At 42.4% G+C, this 21,088-nt stretch overlaps 1 protein-coding gene across 1 annotated transcript in view; it reads left to right on the forward strand.

The window, feature by feature from the left end:
- The window catches only part of LOC105388052 (dmX-like protein 1), a 73,326-nt gene that overhangs the window by 23,496 nt on the left and 28,742 nt on the right, over window positions 1-21,088 (forward strand). Inside the window, exons 27-44 of the mRNA XM_048628727.1 lie at window positions 709-969; window positions 1,881-2,027; window positions 2,840-2,991; window positions 4,041-4,104; window positions 5,565-5,642; window positions 6,015-6,137; window positions 6,510-6,648; window positions 7,375-7,554; window positions 11,447-11,668; window positions 12,042-12,220; window positions 12,654-12,791; window positions 13,364-13,479; window positions 13,846-14,074; window positions 14,398-14,635; window positions 15,121-15,256; window positions 15,544-15,737; window positions 16,145-16,378; window positions 17,030-17,262. Of these exons, the coding sequence (XP_048484684.1) occupies window positions 709-969; window positions 1,881-2,027; window positions 2,840-2,991; window positions 4,041-4,104; window positions 5,565-5,642; window positions 6,015-6,137; window positions 6,510-6,648; window positions 7,375-7,554; window positions 11,447-11,668; window positions 12,042-12,220; window positions 12,654-12,791; window positions 13,364-13,479; window positions 13,846-14,074; window positions 14,398-14,635; window positions 15,121-15,256; window positions 15,544-15,737; window positions 16,145-16,378; window positions 17,030-17,262 (3,063 nt within the window). The remainder of the gene's footprint in view (window positions 1-708; window positions 970-1,880; window positions 2,028-2,839; window positions 2,992-4,040; window positions 4,105-5,564; window positions 5,643-6,014; window positions 6,138-6,509; window positions 6,649-7,374; window positions 7,555-11,446; window positions 11,669-12,041; window positions 12,221-12,653; window positions 12,792-13,363; window positions 13,480-13,845; window positions 14,075-14,397; window positions 14,636-15,120; window positions 15,257-15,543; window positions 15,738-16,144; window positions 16,379-17,029; window positions 17,263-21,088) is intronic.

Below are 21,088 nucleotides of genomic sequence, written 5' to 3' on the forward strand. Positions count from 1 at the left end.
AAAGGACAACTCGTCGAACGTTACAATCAAGTCGTTGATTGTAACGTTCGACGTCTTCACTGAACGTCATTCAGCGAAGTCGCTGAATGGGATTTAGTATAGCAACTTTGTAATGTCTTGTTAGGGTGAACATGACCAGACAAGAGTCAACAAAAAGACTATGTTACAAAGCTCTTATCTCACCAATTAACGAAACAATAACAATAAACGTACCTTCATATTATTGTTCATAATTATCCAGTTTCGCCACATTTTTTTCTTTTAAAACTATCCGCCCGCGTCGTAATAAGAGGAAAAATCCATGTTGTCACACTATTTTAACACTTCAAAGCTAATTTATTTGCAAAAAACTAACAATATAGGTGCTTTTGGTGTCAGCTGTTAGCTGTTAGACGCCATATTTGTTTTATTCACCACCTGACTGATTTTAAGTCAGCTAACTAGTTGGACGTTTTGTGACGCTTGTACAATCAACGTTCGGCGTAGTCATACAACTGAATAGCGCCATCCAATGAACGGTCTAGTGGTTCAATCAAAAGGGAGATTCAACCAGATGCCTGCGACATATACATAGTGTATATTCATCTCTCAAAAGTGACCTTTCCCCGAGTAGTAATCAACTGAACCTTATATACTGATATAACAATGTAAAAAACACTAGTCCAGTTGTACTATTCGTCAGAAGACAAACCTCTTTCCTCTCAACAGGCAATGAAAGAATCAATCAACAACAACCGTCCCATCCTGCGCAAAGCCTCATCCCTCGCCGCGCCGCTCTTCGTCGAAGAGATCCGCTGGATGCAAGTCCGTCGGATCTCTCTCAAGACAGCTGACGGTCTACCTCCGTTACCTATGCAGATCTCGTGGGTGCGAGACGGGATACTAGTGGTGGGGATGGACTCGGAGATGCATGTGTATTCGCAGTGGAAGCCCAATTTGCAGCCGGCGCAGGCTAGCGGGAAACAACAGGTTTGTGTTTTTTTTTCGTTTTTATAATCTTATATATATAAAAATGAATTGCTGTTCGTTAGTCTCGCTAAAACTCGAGAACGGCTGAACCGATTTGGCTAATTTTGGTCTTGAAATATTCGTGGAAGTCCAGGGAAGGTTTAAAAGGTAAGAAAGGTAGGGTAAGGTAGTGTAGTGTAGTGTAGGGTAGGGTAGGGTAGGGTAGGGTAGTGTAGGGTAGGGTAGGGTAGGGTAGTGTAGTGTAGTGTAGGGTAGGGTAGTGTAGGGTAGTGTAGGGTATAGCGTTGGGTAGTGCAGGTTAGTGTAGGGTAGTGTAGGTAGGGTAGTGTAGGGTAAAATAGGGTAGTGTAGGGTAGTATAGGGTAGTGTAGCGTAATGTAGGGTAGTTTAGGTTAGTGTAGGGTAAAATAGGGTAGTGCAGGTTAGTGTGGGTAGTGTAGGGTAGTGTAAGGTAGGGTAGGGTAGTGTAAGGTAGTGTAGGGTAGTGCAGGGTAGTGTAGGGTAGTGTAGGGTAGTGTAGGGTAGTATAGGGTAGTGTAGGGTAATGTAGTGTAGGGTAGTGTAGGGTAGGATAGGGTAAGAGGCGGTATGAAGTTCGCCGGGTCAGCTAGTTATGTATACAATATAATTATGTTGACATAGTGAAATCAAAATAACAAACATATATCAAACACTCATCAACTATGTAATAAATAATCAATGCAAAAATGAGTGATTTTAGTATTTATTCTCTATGTACTAAATTTATGTGACCAAAAATGAGCACGTCTTATAGGTAAATGTTATTTATTTGGTCTTTGACTAACATATGATTATGCGTTTAAATTATATTCTTAGTGCAACCGTTGAGGCTTGAACCGTTGAGGTTTTGAAAAGTATCAAGTTCCTATAAAAAAATTATTCCTTTACAGGAAGTGGAAGAAGGCACAGAATCGCGTGCGCTCCGCGACGCGGACTTGCGAGTCTCTGCTCCACATCTTCAACGCGTCTCTTCGATCAATCTACAGCTGTTAGAGCGAGACGCAAGACGCAGGAAGGCACAGCCGGACCAACCACAGGTAATATACTTATCAATTTAATTGTTTGAATATTATTAGATCAGTAAATATGGATAACATTCTTTCATAAGAACACTAATAGATAGTATAAGACAGTAAAGTGACCCAGGATACCAGCAGGTTTTTTTTTTATCTTTTAGACGTTGAAGAATGATGCAAGACGTTTAGTCGAATATTATTATGTAAAAGAACGCACAGCTATAGGACTCAATTTCTCTCCCTATTAAATATCTTAATAGGTACACCTTAATTTAATCATTCCACCTTTGCCGTGTAAAATATTCAATCATAGTAACACTATATTTACGGTTTCAGAAAATCAAGGTAAGGGTACGACGGGGAAATTCTTATATGTTTTGATTGTTTGTGGGCATAGTTGTAAATAATACAAGATATTTTTATTGTATCTAACACAAAAAGATTTTCAAGGATGTCCATTGTTTTAACACAAAAATATGAATAGGGTAAAATAACAACAGCCACATACATTATTGGACGACTACCTTCCCTTTACTTATCAAAACCAATGCCTTGAAGTTAAAACAATTACTAATATAAATTTCACCAGCTTCCAATTGCAGTTTGCAATTAAATGTTGCGTTCAAACTAAAGGCGGCTTTTTATCACGTATCTGTTTCTTTGCTATGGTTGGTCACAGAGTCATTGACCTCGGCAGGCATGGTTTTTGCCCAATCATAACACGAGAACTTTCACATGTGGCAGAATCCCAAATGCTCCGCTTTTGGACGCACCATAACGATATTCATAAAATATCTATGATGTGTAAGCCAATATATATTTTTCTTTTACAGCCTCTACTAGACTACATGCCAGACTACGGTCTGTTCGAAGCGTCTCAGATGGCGTGTCCCGTACTGCCCCAGTACCATCCGAAGCAGCTGATGGAATTGCTCAACAGCGGCAAGATACGATGGGTGAAGGCTATCCTCGCGCATCTAGTCAGGTGAGAAGGGGAGATGATTGGAGGGTATGTCCAGATATACTCGTCAGATATGTCAGTGCATTGATTCATATGTAGCACATCACAGCGATATTTTAGAATATTTCAGAGTTGGCTCATAATTAAAAAAGTTCAGTATGTCGGGTAAATTTACCTTACTTCCATATTTTGATTTGATATCTGCCTTCGATATTTACCCGACTGCCGAAGGAGGACAGTAATGTTTTTGATTGATATAATTCCAATGTTTTCATAATCATGAGTCATATATAGTCATAGCACACTTAGGACCACTTGCAGAAACGTATTAAATCTAGATTTAGTGTCAAATCTCGATTTAAGAAACGTCAGTCCATATAAAATTTTACACTAAATCGAGATTTAACAATAAATCTATATTTAAATATGTTGGTGCAAGTGGCCCTTAGACCGAGATATTTGGACATACCCATACATTTTTAAACTAACAGAACGTACATTACATTCATAATGTACTCTTCAACCGTCTGTCAGCCACGCACTTGTAGGAATACACTCGGAAGTGAAAAATCAACTCAATGCTTCTTGTAATAAAAACTTTTATCGCTAATTTCATTTATTGAATGTAAACACGATAAAAACATGAGAATGTTACTCAACAAATAACACAACTAGACACTCTCATCAATTTAAACAAAAATGGATGCTCCAATAATGTTTTTCGCTACTATTTTGCAGCTATTTCAGTGTACAAAGGAAGTTACGGTAAAAACTAATTTGTAATCTGATGTTTTTCTGTAAATATTTAGCAGACGCGTGGCAGTTGGATCCTTAGGGTCTTTCAATTGGCTTTTAATTGTCATCGTGTGCGTTTTAGGAAATGCTATATTGAATTAGGTCTACACCACACTATTATTGTAAGCTGTTTTGCAATCAGTCTCATTGTTTCATTGAATCGCATGCAAAAGATTTCATTATCGCAAAAACGCTTTCAATATTATAGATACTGTGTGGTGGAGGTCTAATTAATAGTGGAAATAATAAACAAAGTTTTGAAAGTGAATGTTTCATAGGTGCATCGGAGGTACCTACACTGGCCGCGGGTCGACAGGTGATGAAGACAGCTTATCCAGACAGGTATGTTCATATATAATTAAAAAAAGCATAGCTTAGAGAATCGTGTACTTGATCATGCACTGAAAACACACTTTCTTACCGCCACAGAGAAACTTTTGCAAGACTACAGACAAATATTAAAAGTTTCATGTATAAAATACAAGACAGCCTTGTGCCTCTCTCTGCCACACTTGCACACTAAATACGTAATTAGATGTGCGTATACAGATAAATGTCACATTGACAAAAGCCGCGTACACACCGGGCCAACGAACGCCAACGAACGTTTTTCGTTGGCCTTCGTTTCTGCAATCTGCCCTGTATTATGTATGTTAATATCCATCGTTGGGATAACCGTTGGCGTTCGTTGGGCGTTCGTTGGCCCGGTGTGTACGCAGCTAAACAGAAATAAGCTGGCTTTAATATACACTATGGTCTACACAAAATATACTTCAGTGATGAATGCTTAAAATTGTATGGCACAAATACACTACTATACTACTATCTATATTTATAATGTAATCACTATTTATATTAAGTTTACTGTAGCTTAAAATATTTCTGCAAAATTTCACGTTTGCTGAATGTGCTTAGAACACACACCGAGACACTTCTCAAAACCAAACAATACTCTGTAAATATATCTGAACTTCATTCATATTTTTCGTATTTGTTTTATGTTTTTTGATGAACAGTATATGTTATGTTGGGATAAAAAGCAGCCTAAAGACATTCACAAATACCTTGGCTATCTAATGGTACAATCATTTTTTCATTTAGTTATTACTTCATACAAACTCACAAACTATACCTGTTTGTAATGTTAGTACCTTTGTAAATACCGAAATATTACTGTAAATACAATGTCTATCTTTGATTTTTGTAGCTATGACTGCACTACAACTAATTTGTAGCGTCCATCTACTTTCAGATACGAATGAACGAATATTTCATAGCTCGTTTTTGTGAAAACTTTGGTTCTAGTTTACGCCTGATGGTAATATGTGTTAACTTTTATGTTGTACAGATATAGAGTTAAAATTAGTCGCTAGAGTAAAGTGTGGTAACTGTGACGTCATTGCTAAAAAATATATAGGTACATAAATATGTCTTAAATTTTCGCTTATTGAATCTTATCAAAATAATTGGCACCTAGTATACTTTTTAATAAGTGTGACCTTAAATCGATATATTTCACTTTCTATCCGTATTCTGTCAATGCAAGGCAGCACGAGATTTAAGCTTATTAAGATTTACCTTAATTAAAAGTGTCATCCTGCAACGCAGTTCAAGACACACTTTTTACCAAAAGCACCAAAAGTAATACAAAACGAAGCCAATCATTTGGTAGCATTCAACGGCCCACAGCTTCCTAAAGCCTACATGAGTTTCATGACGTCACAGCGCCCTCTATGTAAGTACTGAGGAGTGTGTCAGTGTAAGTGTAGCACGACTGCATACGGCATGGCACGTTGTTTCAGCGCGGCTGGTCGCGCTCTCGAACGCTGTCTGTGAGCTTCGCGGCCGGCGCTGGCTCGCCGCTAGATGGCGTTGCTCAGGTACGTACGCACCCATGTGGACTTATTTGTGCGGGAGTAAGAGTTATATTTGTTTACCTCGAGTTGTTAAGTTTATGTGACTGCAGTTTCGTACAAATAAGTCTGTATTTATAAAGATTGTCACACGCAGTTTGAAGCTAGACCCAAGTTAGGTTTGAAAGTGTATTTAGATAGCATCTCAAGGTTATACCGTAGCGCTAGTGAGTTGTGCAGTTTGTATCACACTGGCAATCTAAACACAGCCTACGTCACAAAAAAACACGCTGAAATAAACAATCTTACTCAAAAAAGTTGATAAATTTGATCAAATTAATATACAGTTTTACAAATTTGGTCCAAAAGTGTTCATCATTTTTTTTGCAATCGGTCCAGATAACCGAGGACGTGCAGCTGGACTACGACGAGATCATCTCGGTGCCGCCGCTGCCGCTGTGGACGCTACTCGTGGCTGACAAGGAGTCTGCGCACCATCCTTCCACGGCGCAGGAGGCTAAGGTATGATTTTACGTATACCTGGACTCCCTAAGAAGAAGAAATGACTTTTTTAATTTCGAGAAGCAGTCGAATTGATTAGATAACAATTTAAGTAATATTTATACAGAAATTAAGCATAAGATTATGTGACTTTTATAATAGCTAACACAATCACATACATTTTATGTCGCCGGAAGGCAAAATTTGCTTGTTAAGAGCTATCATGCTATCTCTACGTTATAATACAACAACGTCAACAACATAGAGTAGGGAACAGCGGAGCAGCGATAACGATCCAATTTTTTTTCATAAAGCGATGTTTCTCTACAGTAAGATGATAGAGACCTGTGAACTTTCACCGGTGTAAGATAAAAAATACTTTAAAATTCCCAGGACTACAACGAACTGTTCGAAGGCACGATGGACACGGACGAGGATCTAGACGCTCTGCTATTGGCTGAAGAAGACGGCGTGGACCGACGCCCCTCCATGCCCGAGAGGCAACCGCTGAGCCACTTCGGGCCTAGGCAGGGTGAGTTGTCTACTCTCTTGTAATGTATCTTAGACAAGGGAAACAAAAGAAAGAGCAACTTTAGAATGCGGCTGCGTGTGTGATAATTTTGAGCAAAAATTTATCCTTTCACTGAATGACGAGGTTTTAGACGCACTGCGACGCGACGCGGCTGAAGAAGAGGGCGTGGACCGACGCCCCTCCATGCCGGAGAGGCAGCCGCTGAGCCACTTCGGGCCTAGGCAGGGTGAGTGGTCTACTTTGCTCTAGTGTAGGTAGACCAGTGAAAGAAAAGAAAGAGCGGCTTTAGAATGCGACTGCGTGTGTGATAGTCTTGACTAAAAAATTATAGCTTAGAAAATATCGTTGCGGGCGACTTATCGCGCTGTATTTAGATGCTCCCTTTATAAACATTCAGATACTTTGTATATTCATAAGTATGTCCACGGTAATATTAAGGTATTCGTTATGGCGCTGCGTGGGACATGTCACGCCCCGAAACAAGGTAGGTAAGGCGGAACCTACTACTTATAGGGTATATAAAACCTGCAATTACTATAGTGAACGAACAAGGCTATGGCTGACCTTGCAAAACGAACTTCCAGAGGGTCTTGTAGCATAATCCACTTCTAAACAGAATCTTAAATCACGACTGAAAACTAAGCGACTAAAACAGTGGCTCGTAAATTTTAAAAACTGTCATTTATAATTTCATTGAAACTTACTAATGCGATTCTCTCTCCCCAGGCCGCATCCTCTCCCGCCTACTCACCCACACCCACCTACCAGGCCTGTCCTCCCTGGACCAGATGCACCTGCTGGCGCTCGCGGACACCGTCTCCACGTGCGACGCGGACGTGGCCGAGCGCATCTCACACAGCGCGCGCGCCGACCCCGCCGCCTGCCAGAACAACGAGGTCTCACCAGGTAACTGTGGGGACATCTCACACACACGCACCTCCCTGGACCAGATGCACCTGCTGGCGACCCCGCCGCCTGCCAGAACAACGAGGTCTCACCAGGTAACCTAGACCTTGTCCAGAAGGGGCGATTTCATACGCGCATTGTCGAGGGACATTAATACATCGCATTCACAAGCATCGCGCGAATTCAAAAAGGCGGGTAAATTGCGTGCACTTCGCCATACTCTCAACTCACGCGTGATGATTGGTCCGACCGATTTCGGCCATGGCGACCACTTCGACCCCTAGTTCTGTTGGCGCGCGTGCGCCCTAAGATGGCTTGTATAGCCTATCTTTGCGGCGAACCCCCTTGCACAGTGTGGGCATGTGAGTACGCCGCCGACATAATTATAGTTGATGGCGGCAGGTGGACGAGCTTTTAGCTGGTCGCGTTTCGCGTCTAATTCAGCTTTACGCTGCAGCTCGAATTCGCGTACTCGCCTTGCCACCACCCTGCGCCATTCAGGCCGTTGTGCCGCCAAATCTTCCCAACGAGAGGGCTCAATGTTGCATCTTTTCATGTGCCGCTTCTGAACATCTTTATATCGGAGGAGTTGTCCGCCAGGTTTCCGCTTACCCTCCTCTAGTTCAGAATAAAAGATGCGCTTCGCCACTCTCTCCTCCGCCATACGCGATACGTGACCGCACCACCGAAGTTGTCGACGCATTAAATAGGCCTCAATGCCACCAACATTGGCCCGTCGCAGAACTTCGGTGTTACGCACTCGGTCAGACCATCGGATCTTTATGATGGATCGTAGGCATTTGAGGTGGAAACGATCTAAAGTGCGTATGTGGTTGCGATACAAACACCACGTCTCGGAGGAGTATAGGAGGTTTGGCAGCACAATCGCCATATACATGGATATTTTGGTAGCCAGCTTAAGATCATGTGAGCAGAAGACCTTGGAACGCAGTTTGCCAAATGCCGCGGCTGCAGCACTTATTCTGTTATTAATTTCGGCGTCAAGGTCACACTTGGATGTTAAAGTGCTCCCCAGATAACGAAACTTGTGCACCTGCTTCAGCTCATCTTCCCCAAGCTTTATCGATAGTGTCTCGTGACCGTGTGTGTCTAAGGTCATGACCTCAGTCTTTTTGACACTAATCTTTAGGCCGAACTTGCAGCAAGCTTGGTGGAATGAGGACATTAGCTGTTGTAACCCATCTGGGGATTCTGCTAAAAAGCACAAGTCGTCTGCATACATGATCTCTGTGATCAATGCGTGCGACACTTTAGTACGTGCTTTAAGTCTGCCTAAGTTGAAAAGGTTGCCTGTGCGAAAGCGGATCCGGACTCCCTCGGAGACCGTTTGTAAGACTTCTTTGACTACTACTGCAAAGTATAAGGCGAACAATGTTGGTGCAAGGACACACCCTTGTTTCACCCCACAGGTAACGGGGAAGAAATCTGATTGCTCACCATCTACTGCGACACAGCACTGCATATCGTCATGCAAGAGTCTTAGAAGTCTTACAAACTTCTCCGTACATCCCAGTTTCTCAAGCACTATCCACAGGGCTTCACGAGGTACACTATCAAACGCTTTCTCCAAGTCGACAAAGCAGAGATACAGCTGACGCCCTTGCTCTCTACTTTTTTCCTGCAGTTGCCGGACGGAAAAGATAGCTTCGCAGGTACCTCGGTCAGGTCGGAAGCCAAACTGGGTTTCGGGCAAGATCTTTTCAGATAGTTGTTTCAAGCGGTTTAGGAGAACTCTGGCAAAGGCCTTTCCGGGGGCTGACAGAAGTGAAATACCACGGTAGGAGTTACAGTCGGAACGATCACCCTTGTTCTTGTAGAGAGCAATTATGCGAGACACTTTGAAGTCATCCGGGACCCGCTCCTCCTCCCACATTCGAACAAACAGTTCCGAGATCAAGTCGTGTAGCTCCTCACCGCCGTACTTCAGCAGCTCTCCTGGTATAAGGTCAGCACCAACGGCCCGCTTGTTTTGCTGCTGTCTGATGGCTGTGACAATCTCATCGCGTGATAGGGGCTCGTCCAGCTCGGTAGCTAACGGAAGTTGAGGTAGTAAACCGATATTTCGTAGATCAGCTGATCGATCTACGTTAAGCAAGGTGTCAAAGTGCTCAGCCCAACGTTTTAGTACATCTTCTTTGCCTGTTAGTAGATGCGCGCCGTCTAATGACCTTAAAGGAACTTTTGCACGACAAGATGTACCAATCAATTTACGTACCTCGCAATAAAACTCCCCGAGCTGATTTGTGTCAGCGAGCCATTGCATATGACAAGCTTTGTCACGCCACCACTTGTCTTTTAACTGTCGAGACAGTTTTCGTAGCTCAAGGTCACTGTTTTTGATCTCCGTAGCCGTTCTACCTCTCCTACTATGCTGTCGCAAAAGTTCTCGGTGTTTGTCAAATGCTGCCCTGAGAACCCCGTCATTCTCGTCAAACCAATCTTCATTACGACGGCTTGTCATACCTAAAGCAGCTGAGGCGGCTTCTTTAAGATGGGTAGACAATGTTCCCCAGGCCGCACCAACGTCACCCGCCTTGATATCTGGCGACAGCCTTTCCGATAAGGTATCAGCAAAACGCTCTCGTACTTCGCGATCTTTTAGCCTTACCACGTTCAATGACGCAGGCTTTTTTACAGTAGATCTACGCGGACGATGAAGTCGGAGTCGCAGCTTGGTGACAATTAATCTGTGATCAGACCAGCAGTGTGCCCCACGCATCACGCGGGTAACTTCAACCTGGCTGATGTCTCTTTGCCTTACCATAGCATAATCAATCAAATGCCAGTGTTTGGATCTCGGGTGCATCCACGTTGTCTTGTACTTAGCAGCAAGTCTGAACATAGTGTTCGATATTGCCAGCTTGTGTTGAGCACAAAGACTGAGTAGCAACTGACCATTGCTGTTCATGTTGCCAACTCCGTGTCTACCCAGAACTCCAGGCCAAGCCTCATAGTCCCGACCAACTCTGGCATTGAAGTCGCCTAGCAATAGAACCTGCTCTCTGGCGTTTATGCTGTCTAAGCATTGAGATAGCTCTTCATAGAATTTGTCCTTGACGTCATCAGACTTATCCAGCGTTGGAGCATAGACACTGATGACATTAAGGTAGTTGTTTCTGTCCAGTTTGAGGCGTAAAGTGGTAACGCGATCCAAGATATGTACTGGGTACTCCTCTAGTCGCTTTGCTATACAGTTCTTGACAGCAAATCCTACACCTGAACGTCGTGGTTCGGAGGCAGCGGTACCTTTCCAAAAGAAAGTGTAACCGCCACCACCTTCCACCAGCTCACCTTCATCGGCAAGATGTGTCTCGCTGAGAGCAGCTACATCTACGTTATAACGATGAAGTTCACGAGCTACTACGGCGGTTTTGCGTTCAGGGCAGGCGTTGCCGTCTCGATCTAGAAGCGTCCTCACGTTCCATGCGCCGAAAATCATGATAGGTGGTTTCATGCATTGATTTTTCTTGTTATTTCGACCACGTTATTAAAGATGCAATGGCAGCCGCGGTTACTACCACCTTCCAAGTGAGGCGAGCATTTTCTTAGGGCACCTTTTCTAGCCCCCTCCTCGGCTGAGCGAGGAAAGCAGTGCCTCCCTAAATAGGGCTGCTTTGTCGTCCCGGGTGCTGCCGAATCCACACTGTCACCCCAAATTAAAAGAAAACAGATACAGATAGACTTACAGCAATATATTCCGAATGGAATATCGCTTCCTGGAATAAAATACCTGACTATCTAAAACATGCACACATAATAGTCAAACCCTAGATTATAATAACTGTAATTATGTACGGAAAGTTATCTCTACATCTCTACTTAATTTCAATACCCCTCAAACCAATCCCTACAATTACCCTCTTCTCCGCAGATTCCCTAGACGACTGCGGCCTCCGCTTCCTTCTAGCCATGAAGCACTATGGCTACCTCCTCCGCTGCCTTCCCATTGGTCAGCGGGCGGCGCTACAACGTGCGGGCGTCGGCACCTGCAACGTGGTGTGGGCCTTCCACTCGGAGAGCCACGAACAGCTGTTGCAGCTGATACCTGGCTTTGCTAAAGGACAGCCCGTTTGGTCCACTTTGAGGGAGCTCGGTGAGTGCAATAGGATCTTGCTTAACTCTCTACAGTTGCAATTCTAGTAAGTTGACAACTAGGGAGAGGTCATTTTAGGTTACGCCATTGTTGTACGCTATGCAGCTCGGTAGCTATTCGTCTATTGTGGACACTCCGATTGCTCCCTTAGCGCGTTCACGAGCTCATACAAATTTTGGCATCTTTGTGGTGAACGGTGGCGATGGAAACAGCGACACAGAAAGAGAGAAAAATTGATCTTTGCAGTGAGCTATTTGGCAGTAGGTCGTTACAAAACCTCACCTGCGCTAAATTTTCCCCCCACCATGTCCAAGAAGTTTACCTACAATCCAAAATCTATCCCCACTTACAAAACCCTCTTTCCTCCCCCCAGGAGTGGGCTGGTGGCTGCGCGGGCGCGACCTACTCCGCACGACCGTGGAACGGCTAGCCCGAGCCGCGTACAAACGACACTCGGACCCCATGGACGCCGCGTTGTACTACCTCGCCATGAGGAAGAAGGCGCTGCTGTGGGGGCTGTTCCGCTCGCACCACGACGAGAAGATGACTGCCGTGAGTAATATTTACTTTGTAAAATATAGCATGAACCTTATGACAGCTGTCAAGTCTATACATTTTAAGTCATTTGTTCAAGAAAAACCATCTGTCAATCAAACGACATAGTACTCCTGCTATATTTTATTAATTTTTTATTGTACAAAGAATATAGCGACATAACTCACACGCTTGAGTCTTGTAGTCCAGTCGCTGTGTTAGTGACCTACTACCGTTCCAATGTGTCTCTCTACTTCCACTATAAGTGAATCGACAAATTTTCCTGTGAATAGTTTTTATGTATCTAAGCTGCACTGCTGGATGCATCAATAAATGAAATATTCACTGTTTTGGCTTCACGAGCTGCTATTGATGATATCCTGTAGCCATATTGTATTACTAATGTGCGGTGCCAATCGAAGCAAGATTTTAATATATTCCTTTTTTCCAGTTCTTCGCCAACAACTTCGCCGAAGAGCGGTGGCGCAAGGCGGCGTTGAAAAACGCCTTTGCTCTGCTGGGCAAGCAGAGATTCGAACACGCGGCCGCTTTCTTCCTGCTTGGAGGAGCTCTGAAGGATGCGCTAGAGGTGAGAAGATTTTAAGGGCATCATTGTTGTTTGTAAAGGCGGCTCCGCTTTCAACTTCGACACTCTAAAGGTTCCATGTATTTATGAAGGTAGTCAAGGCATATCTCTACCGTTTCAGTATAAAACGGATATGCTTCAGAACTTTACTGAATCACTTCTGACCGGATCTTCTTCCTTTCTGCTTACCCTTATACCCTTTTTGCCACACACAATACGAGGTTAAAAAAAATTAACCAAAAAATGGAAATTCATCTAATTAAAGCATAACTAATCCTTCTTGACGACCGAATGGCGTAGTGGTTAGTGACCTGACTACTGAGCCGATGGTCCCGGGTTCGATTCCCGGCTGGGGCAGATATTTGTTTAAACACATATATTTGTTCTCGGGTCTTGGATGTGCCCGTAAAAATGGCAATAGGCCCGCCCCCTATTACATTGGGACTAACATAACACTCTGGCGAAAAGTGGGTGCAGCAATGCACCTCTGCCTACCCCGCAAGGGAGTACATTAGTACAAGGCGTGAGTGCGTGTGCGTGTGCGTGTGCGTAATCCTCCTTATTTAAATTCTCAGGTGTTGCTAACTCGGCTGGGCGACATGCAACTAGCCATGATCGTGTCCAGACTGTACGAAGCTGACAACCCACTGCCTGGCAGCCTGAGGAAACTACTCATGGATGAGATACTTGGGTGAGATAGCTGCTATTGTATAGTGTGGATAGTCACCATCATTTATATCAATAAGAGCAGTTAAACAACTGCTACAGTTCGTTTCTAAACAATGCCACCAAAATATATTGGTTCTGGTTAGAATGGTCCAGATGGTCCTATTTTTTCCTTGTTTACGGTTCATCATCATTATCATGGTTATCTAACAAAACTCTCATCAGGCTTATAAAATAGAGAGTATACCACGCTACATTTGGTTTTCTGTTACGAAACTTTAACTTTCGGTTAGGTTGTAGCACCTTCCACAACCAAAAAACCATAACTTATTTAAGTACCACTTTAACACCTTATTTACCACTTCCTAACCCAAAAATCCACCTATTCCAGCGGCGAAACCGAAGACGGCAGCGTCAACATCGAAGCCGCCCACCCTGACCCGTTCGCCCGTTCTATGGCTCTATGGGAGCTGAAGCGATACAGCTGTTCGCTACAGACTCTGCTAGAGGGCGCGGGGAAGGGCAAGGGGGCGGAAGGGGAGCCCGTGCCGTCCGTGCATAACTTCTATGTGTATCTGCGCACGCATCCGCAGCTTAAGCGGGCTATGATGCCTACACAGGTAAAGAGACAGAGAAGATTTATGATAGATGTAGCAGTAGATATTTTATGCATTAGGTTGACTGGTAGAAAATGCTTTTAGCATTAAGTCCCCCTGATATTTTTTGTAAATTTTCTAATAAAAGTAGGTATAAATAAATATATTAAAATTTATACTGTTTTTATGGCTTGATTTATGATGATGAAGGTTTTGATTAAGTATTCATTATCATTTTAAAAAATTAGTGACCCCAACATGATCACATGATCGCACTAACAGAGAGCCTTTCATTCATAATCTACTCACATTATCACACAAAACATCAACCAATGCTTACCCAACAGGGAGGCACTGTAGCACTACTGCAACAAGACAACGAAGAAGGCATCACTCGGCTGGAGCGCCGGCTTTACTTCCAAACCGCCCACGGCCATTTCAAGGCGGGCTGTCCCGCCTTAGCCCTAGAGGTGCTCAGTAAACTGCCGTCGAAGATTCGAGAAGAGAAGCCGAGGAAGGAAGTAGTGACTGATGGAGCGGACGATGACGTCATCATCAGCGGTCAGCTGAATGCGGAGAGCAAAAGTACGCTTTTACTGTTTGTACGTTATTGTGACAGTTCTGTTTTCGTTTTTGTTGGTTTTGTTTTGAGATTTGTGTGTGGAATGCTTTGTGGGTCCTGAGGGCCACTTGCACAAACATATTAAATCTAGATTTAGTCTCAATTCTCGATTTAAGATACGTAAATCTATATAAATGCATGGCTTAAATCCAGATTTAACACTAAATCTAGATAATATGTTTGTGCAAGTCGTTGAATAGAAAGCCTATTTGTGTCTGTGGTTTTAAGGTTAGTTTCTACAGCAACATATATTAAACACAATAACATCGATTTAATGAGACTGAGCCCATATTATATAACTATTTTTCATCTGCATTTACATATTTATTTATTCATTCTGTAATTTGTTAACAAACTTTTCAGTTCCATTCTACCGGTAAAATATTTTGTTATGTAGCAACATTTGACTTTGCCACACCAATATACCTTAATTAAATGTACCCAACAGAAGTGGAAGAACCGGCGAAGGCCACAAGCGTAGACTGGGGCGCCCCGAGCTTGGACCTCGACTGGAGCGCGCCCGTCAGCAAGCCTAAGGAAGATGAGCTTGTGCTGAGCTGGGACGATGATGGGGGAGACAAAGGGTATGATATAAAAATATGTTGATTTAGTCATTCTTTCTGAGCTTGAGTCTAGTCTTGCGTTATGGCCTATATCATAGCACTATCAATAACCTAGGAGTCTCATTCTTCGTGTCCAACCAGCTCCAAGGTTTTTAGCAGTCGATGGTTAAGGAATTTGGAGCTTGTGGTCGTAGTTAGGTCGTATACGTTACGTAGATCTTATCAATCACCCTGAATGAATCAAACCCGTTGTGAAAACAATAACCTCCATAAAACTCAAATACTAATCCGATCCTCTCAATCCCTAGGTCCGACTCAGGCGCTTCCACGCCGCCTCTAGAAATGAAGATGGATACCAAAGAAGAAGAGCACAAGCCGAAGGAAAGCAAGGAAGAAGAAGCGCCATCTGTGGACATCATGGCGCAACAACTAAAGTTTGTGGCGTGTCTGAAGATACTGATGGAGGAGCTTAGCACGCTGGCTACTGGGTTCGAAGTTGACGGTATGTTTGTGAGGGATTTTGAATATTTTAACAGTATTCAAAGTAAATTCTTTATTGCACACACAAACAGAAATTACTCCAGGAAATGTACAACATAGACGGTACAAATCAGAGAGAATTGGATAGGAAAGTGTATTGTGGCGCTCCTTAGTAGAAGCCTATTTATAGTAAGTGGTGGACGACTGTTAGCTGACGATGCAGATGCAGTTTTATTTAGAATCTTTGTTGCTACAGATAAGGAATTTATTCTTAAAATGAATTTTATTTTAAATCTTGTGACTGTATTTTATGTTGTTATAGATTTGAAGTATTTTTAATTTATTATCTATCATCGATTTTACATTATTTTTGTTCTAGTTTTTATGGTAAGACCGTTAATATATATTTCCCCTCTTTCCCCCACCCAGGCGGGCACCTCCGCTACCAACTCTACATCTGGCTTGAGCGCGAGGTGGAAGCCCTACGGCGTCTCTGCGGCTACGCCTCACCCGGCACGCCCGCCGGCGGGGAACTAATATGTGCCGACACTGAGCCGAATCCACTGCCGGATAAACCGACGCTACATCAGCTGTTGTTGAGAGAGAAGGCGGACTTTGAGGCGAAGGTGCAGAGGGCGGTGCGCAGGAAAAAGTGGCTGAAAGGTTGGTGGTTTTCTTTTCATTATCAGACGACCGAATGGCGTAGTGGTTAGTGACCCTGACTACTGAACCGATGGTTCCGGGTTCGATTCCCGGCTGGGGCAGATATTTGTTTAAACACAGATATTTGTTCTCGGGTCTTGGATGTGCCCGTAAAATGGCAATAGGCCCGCCCCCTATTACATTGGGACCAACATAACACTCTGGCGAAAAGTGGGTGCAGCAATGCACCTCTGCCTACCCCGCATGGGAGTACATTAGTACAAGGCGTGAGTGTGTGTGTGTGTGTATTAAAGAGCAGATAATAATTTATCCGATATATTTATTATAATTCAGACGATAATTTTGTCCGGCCCATAAAATTCTATTGCGCCCGATGTTTAGTTATTGTGCAATTTACGCGATCGAGACATCGTCGATATAAGTGATTTATATGACTGTTGTTTGCGATGGACCATAGCAGCCAGGCAATAATAGTGACGGCATTGATGCGCTTTAAGCTGCTCGGAATAGCTATTTCGTAAAGTTATATTCAAAAAGAAATTGTAAAGCTGAACTTTTAATAACTATCTAGTTTGAAGTCAAATGCGTTCCGAATGCACTTTTGTCTATTTGCGTATACTTGCTATACAACAAATTCATATTTCTTTCCAGCGAACGAGACCCTCCTCCGCACTCTCCTCTCCTACTGCTCCCTACAAGGCGCGGGCGGCGGCGGCCTCGCGTCCGTCCGTATGGAGCTAATACTTCTACTACAAGAGTTGGGACAAGACAAACAACACCAGCAGTTGTTGTCTCCGCTGCCGTTCCCGACCACGTTGCCGCTCTTGGCAGCCGCCGTGGCGACGAATAATACTGTTGTTGCCGATCCGTGCAGGCATTTGCAGGTGACGTTTTGTAGTTCATGATACGGATGATGCTTACGTTGATGGTTGTATTCGAACCCTTATAACAACTACTTACCTATTTACAACATACCTACTCTTATAAATAATAAATAAATAAATAAATATCAATATTCCGATCAATCCCGGGAAGATCGATACCTCCTCAGAGAATTATCTTACCCTCACATCGTTTCATGGACTACTTCCAGCACATACTTTTATTACGCGTGACCTCAGTGGCACCTGTCTAGACCATTTTCTGGTTAAAACTAAAAAGCCCTCTACTACTATTGTACCACAATCTACCTTGACTGACCACAAATGCGTACTTTTTTGCCTAAATCATAAAATAAGTAACACCGAGACCTTTTATCAAACTAAAGTAAATAATGAGAGCTTAGAAAAAGATATTTTGAATATTGACACTAAACCGATCTATCAACAAACTGATCCAAATCAGTCAATAACTTATTTAATAAAAGCTATTACCACAGCCATTAATAAAAATACAGAAACTAAAATTATACCTAGACGTAAAAAAATTATGAAACCGTGGATCACACAAGGATTATTACGTTGTATGCGCCACAGAGATAAATTACACAAAAAAACTAATCAAAACCCTAATGATGAGGCCGGCTCCAGACGTTGGTCCCAACGCTCGTACCAACGTTGGACTGTAAATTGGGTGAGGCGTACTATACGTTGGCTCATAAACTAGTTCTGTCCCGACAGGGCCAACGTGAAGATGTCCGATACAGAAATGTTAACTGCTCTGAGGCGATAAATATGAGCTCATTAATGATTTCCGCTTTTTTAGGGTTCCGTAGCCAAAATGGCAAAAACGGAACCCTTATAGTTTCGTCATGTCCGTCTGTCCGTCTGTCCGTCTGTCCGTCTGTCACAGCCGATTTACTCGGAAACTATAAGTACTACAGTGATGAAATTTGATGGGAATATGTGTTGTATGAACCGCTACAAAAATATGACACTAAATAGTAAAAAAAAGAATTGGGGGTGGGGCCCCCCATACATGTAACTGAGGGATGAAATTTTTTTTTTCGATGTACATACCCGTGTGGGGTATCAATGGAAAGGTCTTTTAAAATGATATAAAGTTTTCTAAAAAACATTTTTCTTAAAGTGAACGGTTTTTGAGATATCAGCTCTCAAAGTCGTAAAAAGTATGTCCCCCCCCCCTCTATTTTTATAACTACGGGGTATAAAATTCTAAAAAAAATAGAGGTGATGCATGCTAATTAACTCTTTCAACGATTTTTGGTTTGATCAAAGTATCTCTTATAGTTTTTGAGATAGGTTGATTTAACTGTAATTTTGCTGCTACGGAACCCTTTGTGCGCGAGCCCGACTCGCACTTGGCCGGTTTTTTAAAATCTTCAATTGAAGATCATGCCCATATTCTGTTGAATGCTGCGCCATGCATCAGCTAATACATTTAGATTTCTATGTTCCTTTCGAGTTGCGTCCCATATTATTGAATGTGCTTGTTGTTAAGTTCAATAAAATCTGTAACTTTTTAATTTTTCCATAAAGGTGACGATTTTGTGTATGAGAAATCCCTTCTTGCTCGACGTCCGCACTCGTTGCGTGTTGCAACAGCACTGAGCAAAGCGCCAACGTGTGGGAGTGATCGCCAGCGTTGGCGCAGATTCCTTTGATAAAACCGACACGAGCCGGCCAACTACCAACGCTCGCCCCAACGTTGGGGCCAATGCAATTTTCTAGATCCATACGTTGGACGAGTAGCGTTGGGACCTGCGTTGGGGCCAACGTATGGAGCCGGCATGAAACATTGAAAATAACGTATAAGCGATACAGGAACTTTTGCAATGGACTACTTAAAAAATTAAAAAGACAATATGACAGAGACAATATTTCAAATGCAGGAAACGATTCTAAAAGACTTTGGAAGGCTATAAAGGATATTACTAACACCTCAAAAACTAAAAACTATCCCAAGGAGCTACTTTCAGCTGAATTTACTCCTCAGGTTGCTGTTAATAAGGTAAATGAATACTACGTTAAAGTAGGTGAATCTCTTGCGGAACGGATCCCCCAAACAAATGATGGAGAAAACGAAACTATAAATGACAAAAGTTCCAATAATAACTCTTTTTTTCTAGGGGACACAGATGAAAGGGAAGTAGAGCAAATAATAATGGGATTAAGGACTACCTGTGCTATGGGAGTTGACCAAATATCCAATAAAATTCTAAAAGACTTCAAAGATTTTCTTGTACCTCCGATCACTTTCATTTTTAATCAATGCTTACAGTTAGGAATTTTCCCAAGAGATCTCAAAGTATCCAAAGTACTTCCTATTCATAAGGGCGGGGACAGAGATCGTGTCAACAATTACAGACCAATTTCAATATTACCGTCCCTATCAAAAATACTAGAAAAAATAATTAATAAAAGATTAGTCAACTACCTTGAGAAAAACAATGTACTATCAAAAAATCAGTTCGGCTTCCGACAAAATAAATCCACTGATGATGCTGTTTTGTCCCTTACGGAATTTGTTGCTACTAAATTAGATAACAGTAAAAAATGCATTTCTATATTTATAGACCTTGCTAAGGCCTTTGACACGGTCTCCGTCCCACTCCTTATGAACAAATTAGAGAAGATTGGCATAAGAGGTGCCCAGCTGGAACTTTTTAAAGACTACCTATCTGAAAGGCATCAATGTGTCTCTATAGGAGAGCATACTAGTGCATTACTTCCCATACTTTATGGAGTCCCACAGGGCAGTATTCTGGGACCAACGCTATTCCTGATTTACATAAATAACCTATTATCTATGAATATAAAACTAATATCTTATGCTGATGATACTGCCCTGCTCTTCTCTGCTGACTCCTGGGAGGAGGCTTTCACTGAAGCACAGAGGGGTTTTAACGCTGTTGGGAGCTGGCTCAGACGTAACTTACTGTCGTTAAATGTTGAAAAAACCAAGTACATGACTTTCTCCATTCGTAGCTCTGGCCAACCATCAGATGACTTCACAATTTTTTCTCATACATGTCCTCCCGGCACAAGAAACTGTAACTGTCCATCTCTAGAACGTGTCAAATGCATAAAATATCTAGGAGTCTTAATTGATAACAATCTAAGCTTCAAACCTCACATTGATCTCCTAACCACTAGAATAAGAAAATTAATATTCATATTTAAATCATTAAGACATATTCTTGACTCATCCAAATTAAAACAAATATACTTTGCACTATGCCAGTCTTTACTTAATTACTGCATTTCGTCTTGGGGTGGAGCTCACAAGACTAACTTGAAAAGCGTTGAAGTTGCCCAACGTGCTATCCTGAAGGTCTGCACCTTCCGGCCTTTCCGCTACCCTACTACTTTACTATATGAATACTGTGAAGTACTCACCGTCCGACAACTCTTCTTGCTAAGCATCATAAAGAGACAACACAGTGAGCTGATATTTAATCCTTCCATCCTAAAAAGGCGCAGAAAGCATACAATCTGCAAGAGTAGACGCTTCAACACAGTTTTTATACGTAAATTCTTCTGCTTTCTTGGACCATTTATCTACAATAGAATCAATAAAACTAAATTCATATACTGTCTGAATGGAGGGCTTTGCAAAAGAGAAGTTACAAAATGGTTACTGACCCTTAATTACGTTGACACCGAGGACCTCCTCGCTGTAATGCAGTAGCTATTATGAATCGCTTTGGTACTGTCAAGAGAGTACTTATCTTATTTATTATTTATATATATGTATATATATATAATATTTATTTCTATATATGTATATATGTACCTATACATTATACAC

This window comes from Plutella xylostella, chromosome 21, assembly GCF_932276165.1.
Source record: "Plutella xylostella chromosome 21, ilPluXylo3.1, whole genome shotgun sequence".
In the NCBI taxonomy this organism is placed as follows: domain Eukaryota; kingdom Metazoa; phylum Arthropoda; class Insecta; order Lepidoptera; family Plutellidae; genus Plutella; species Plutella xylostella.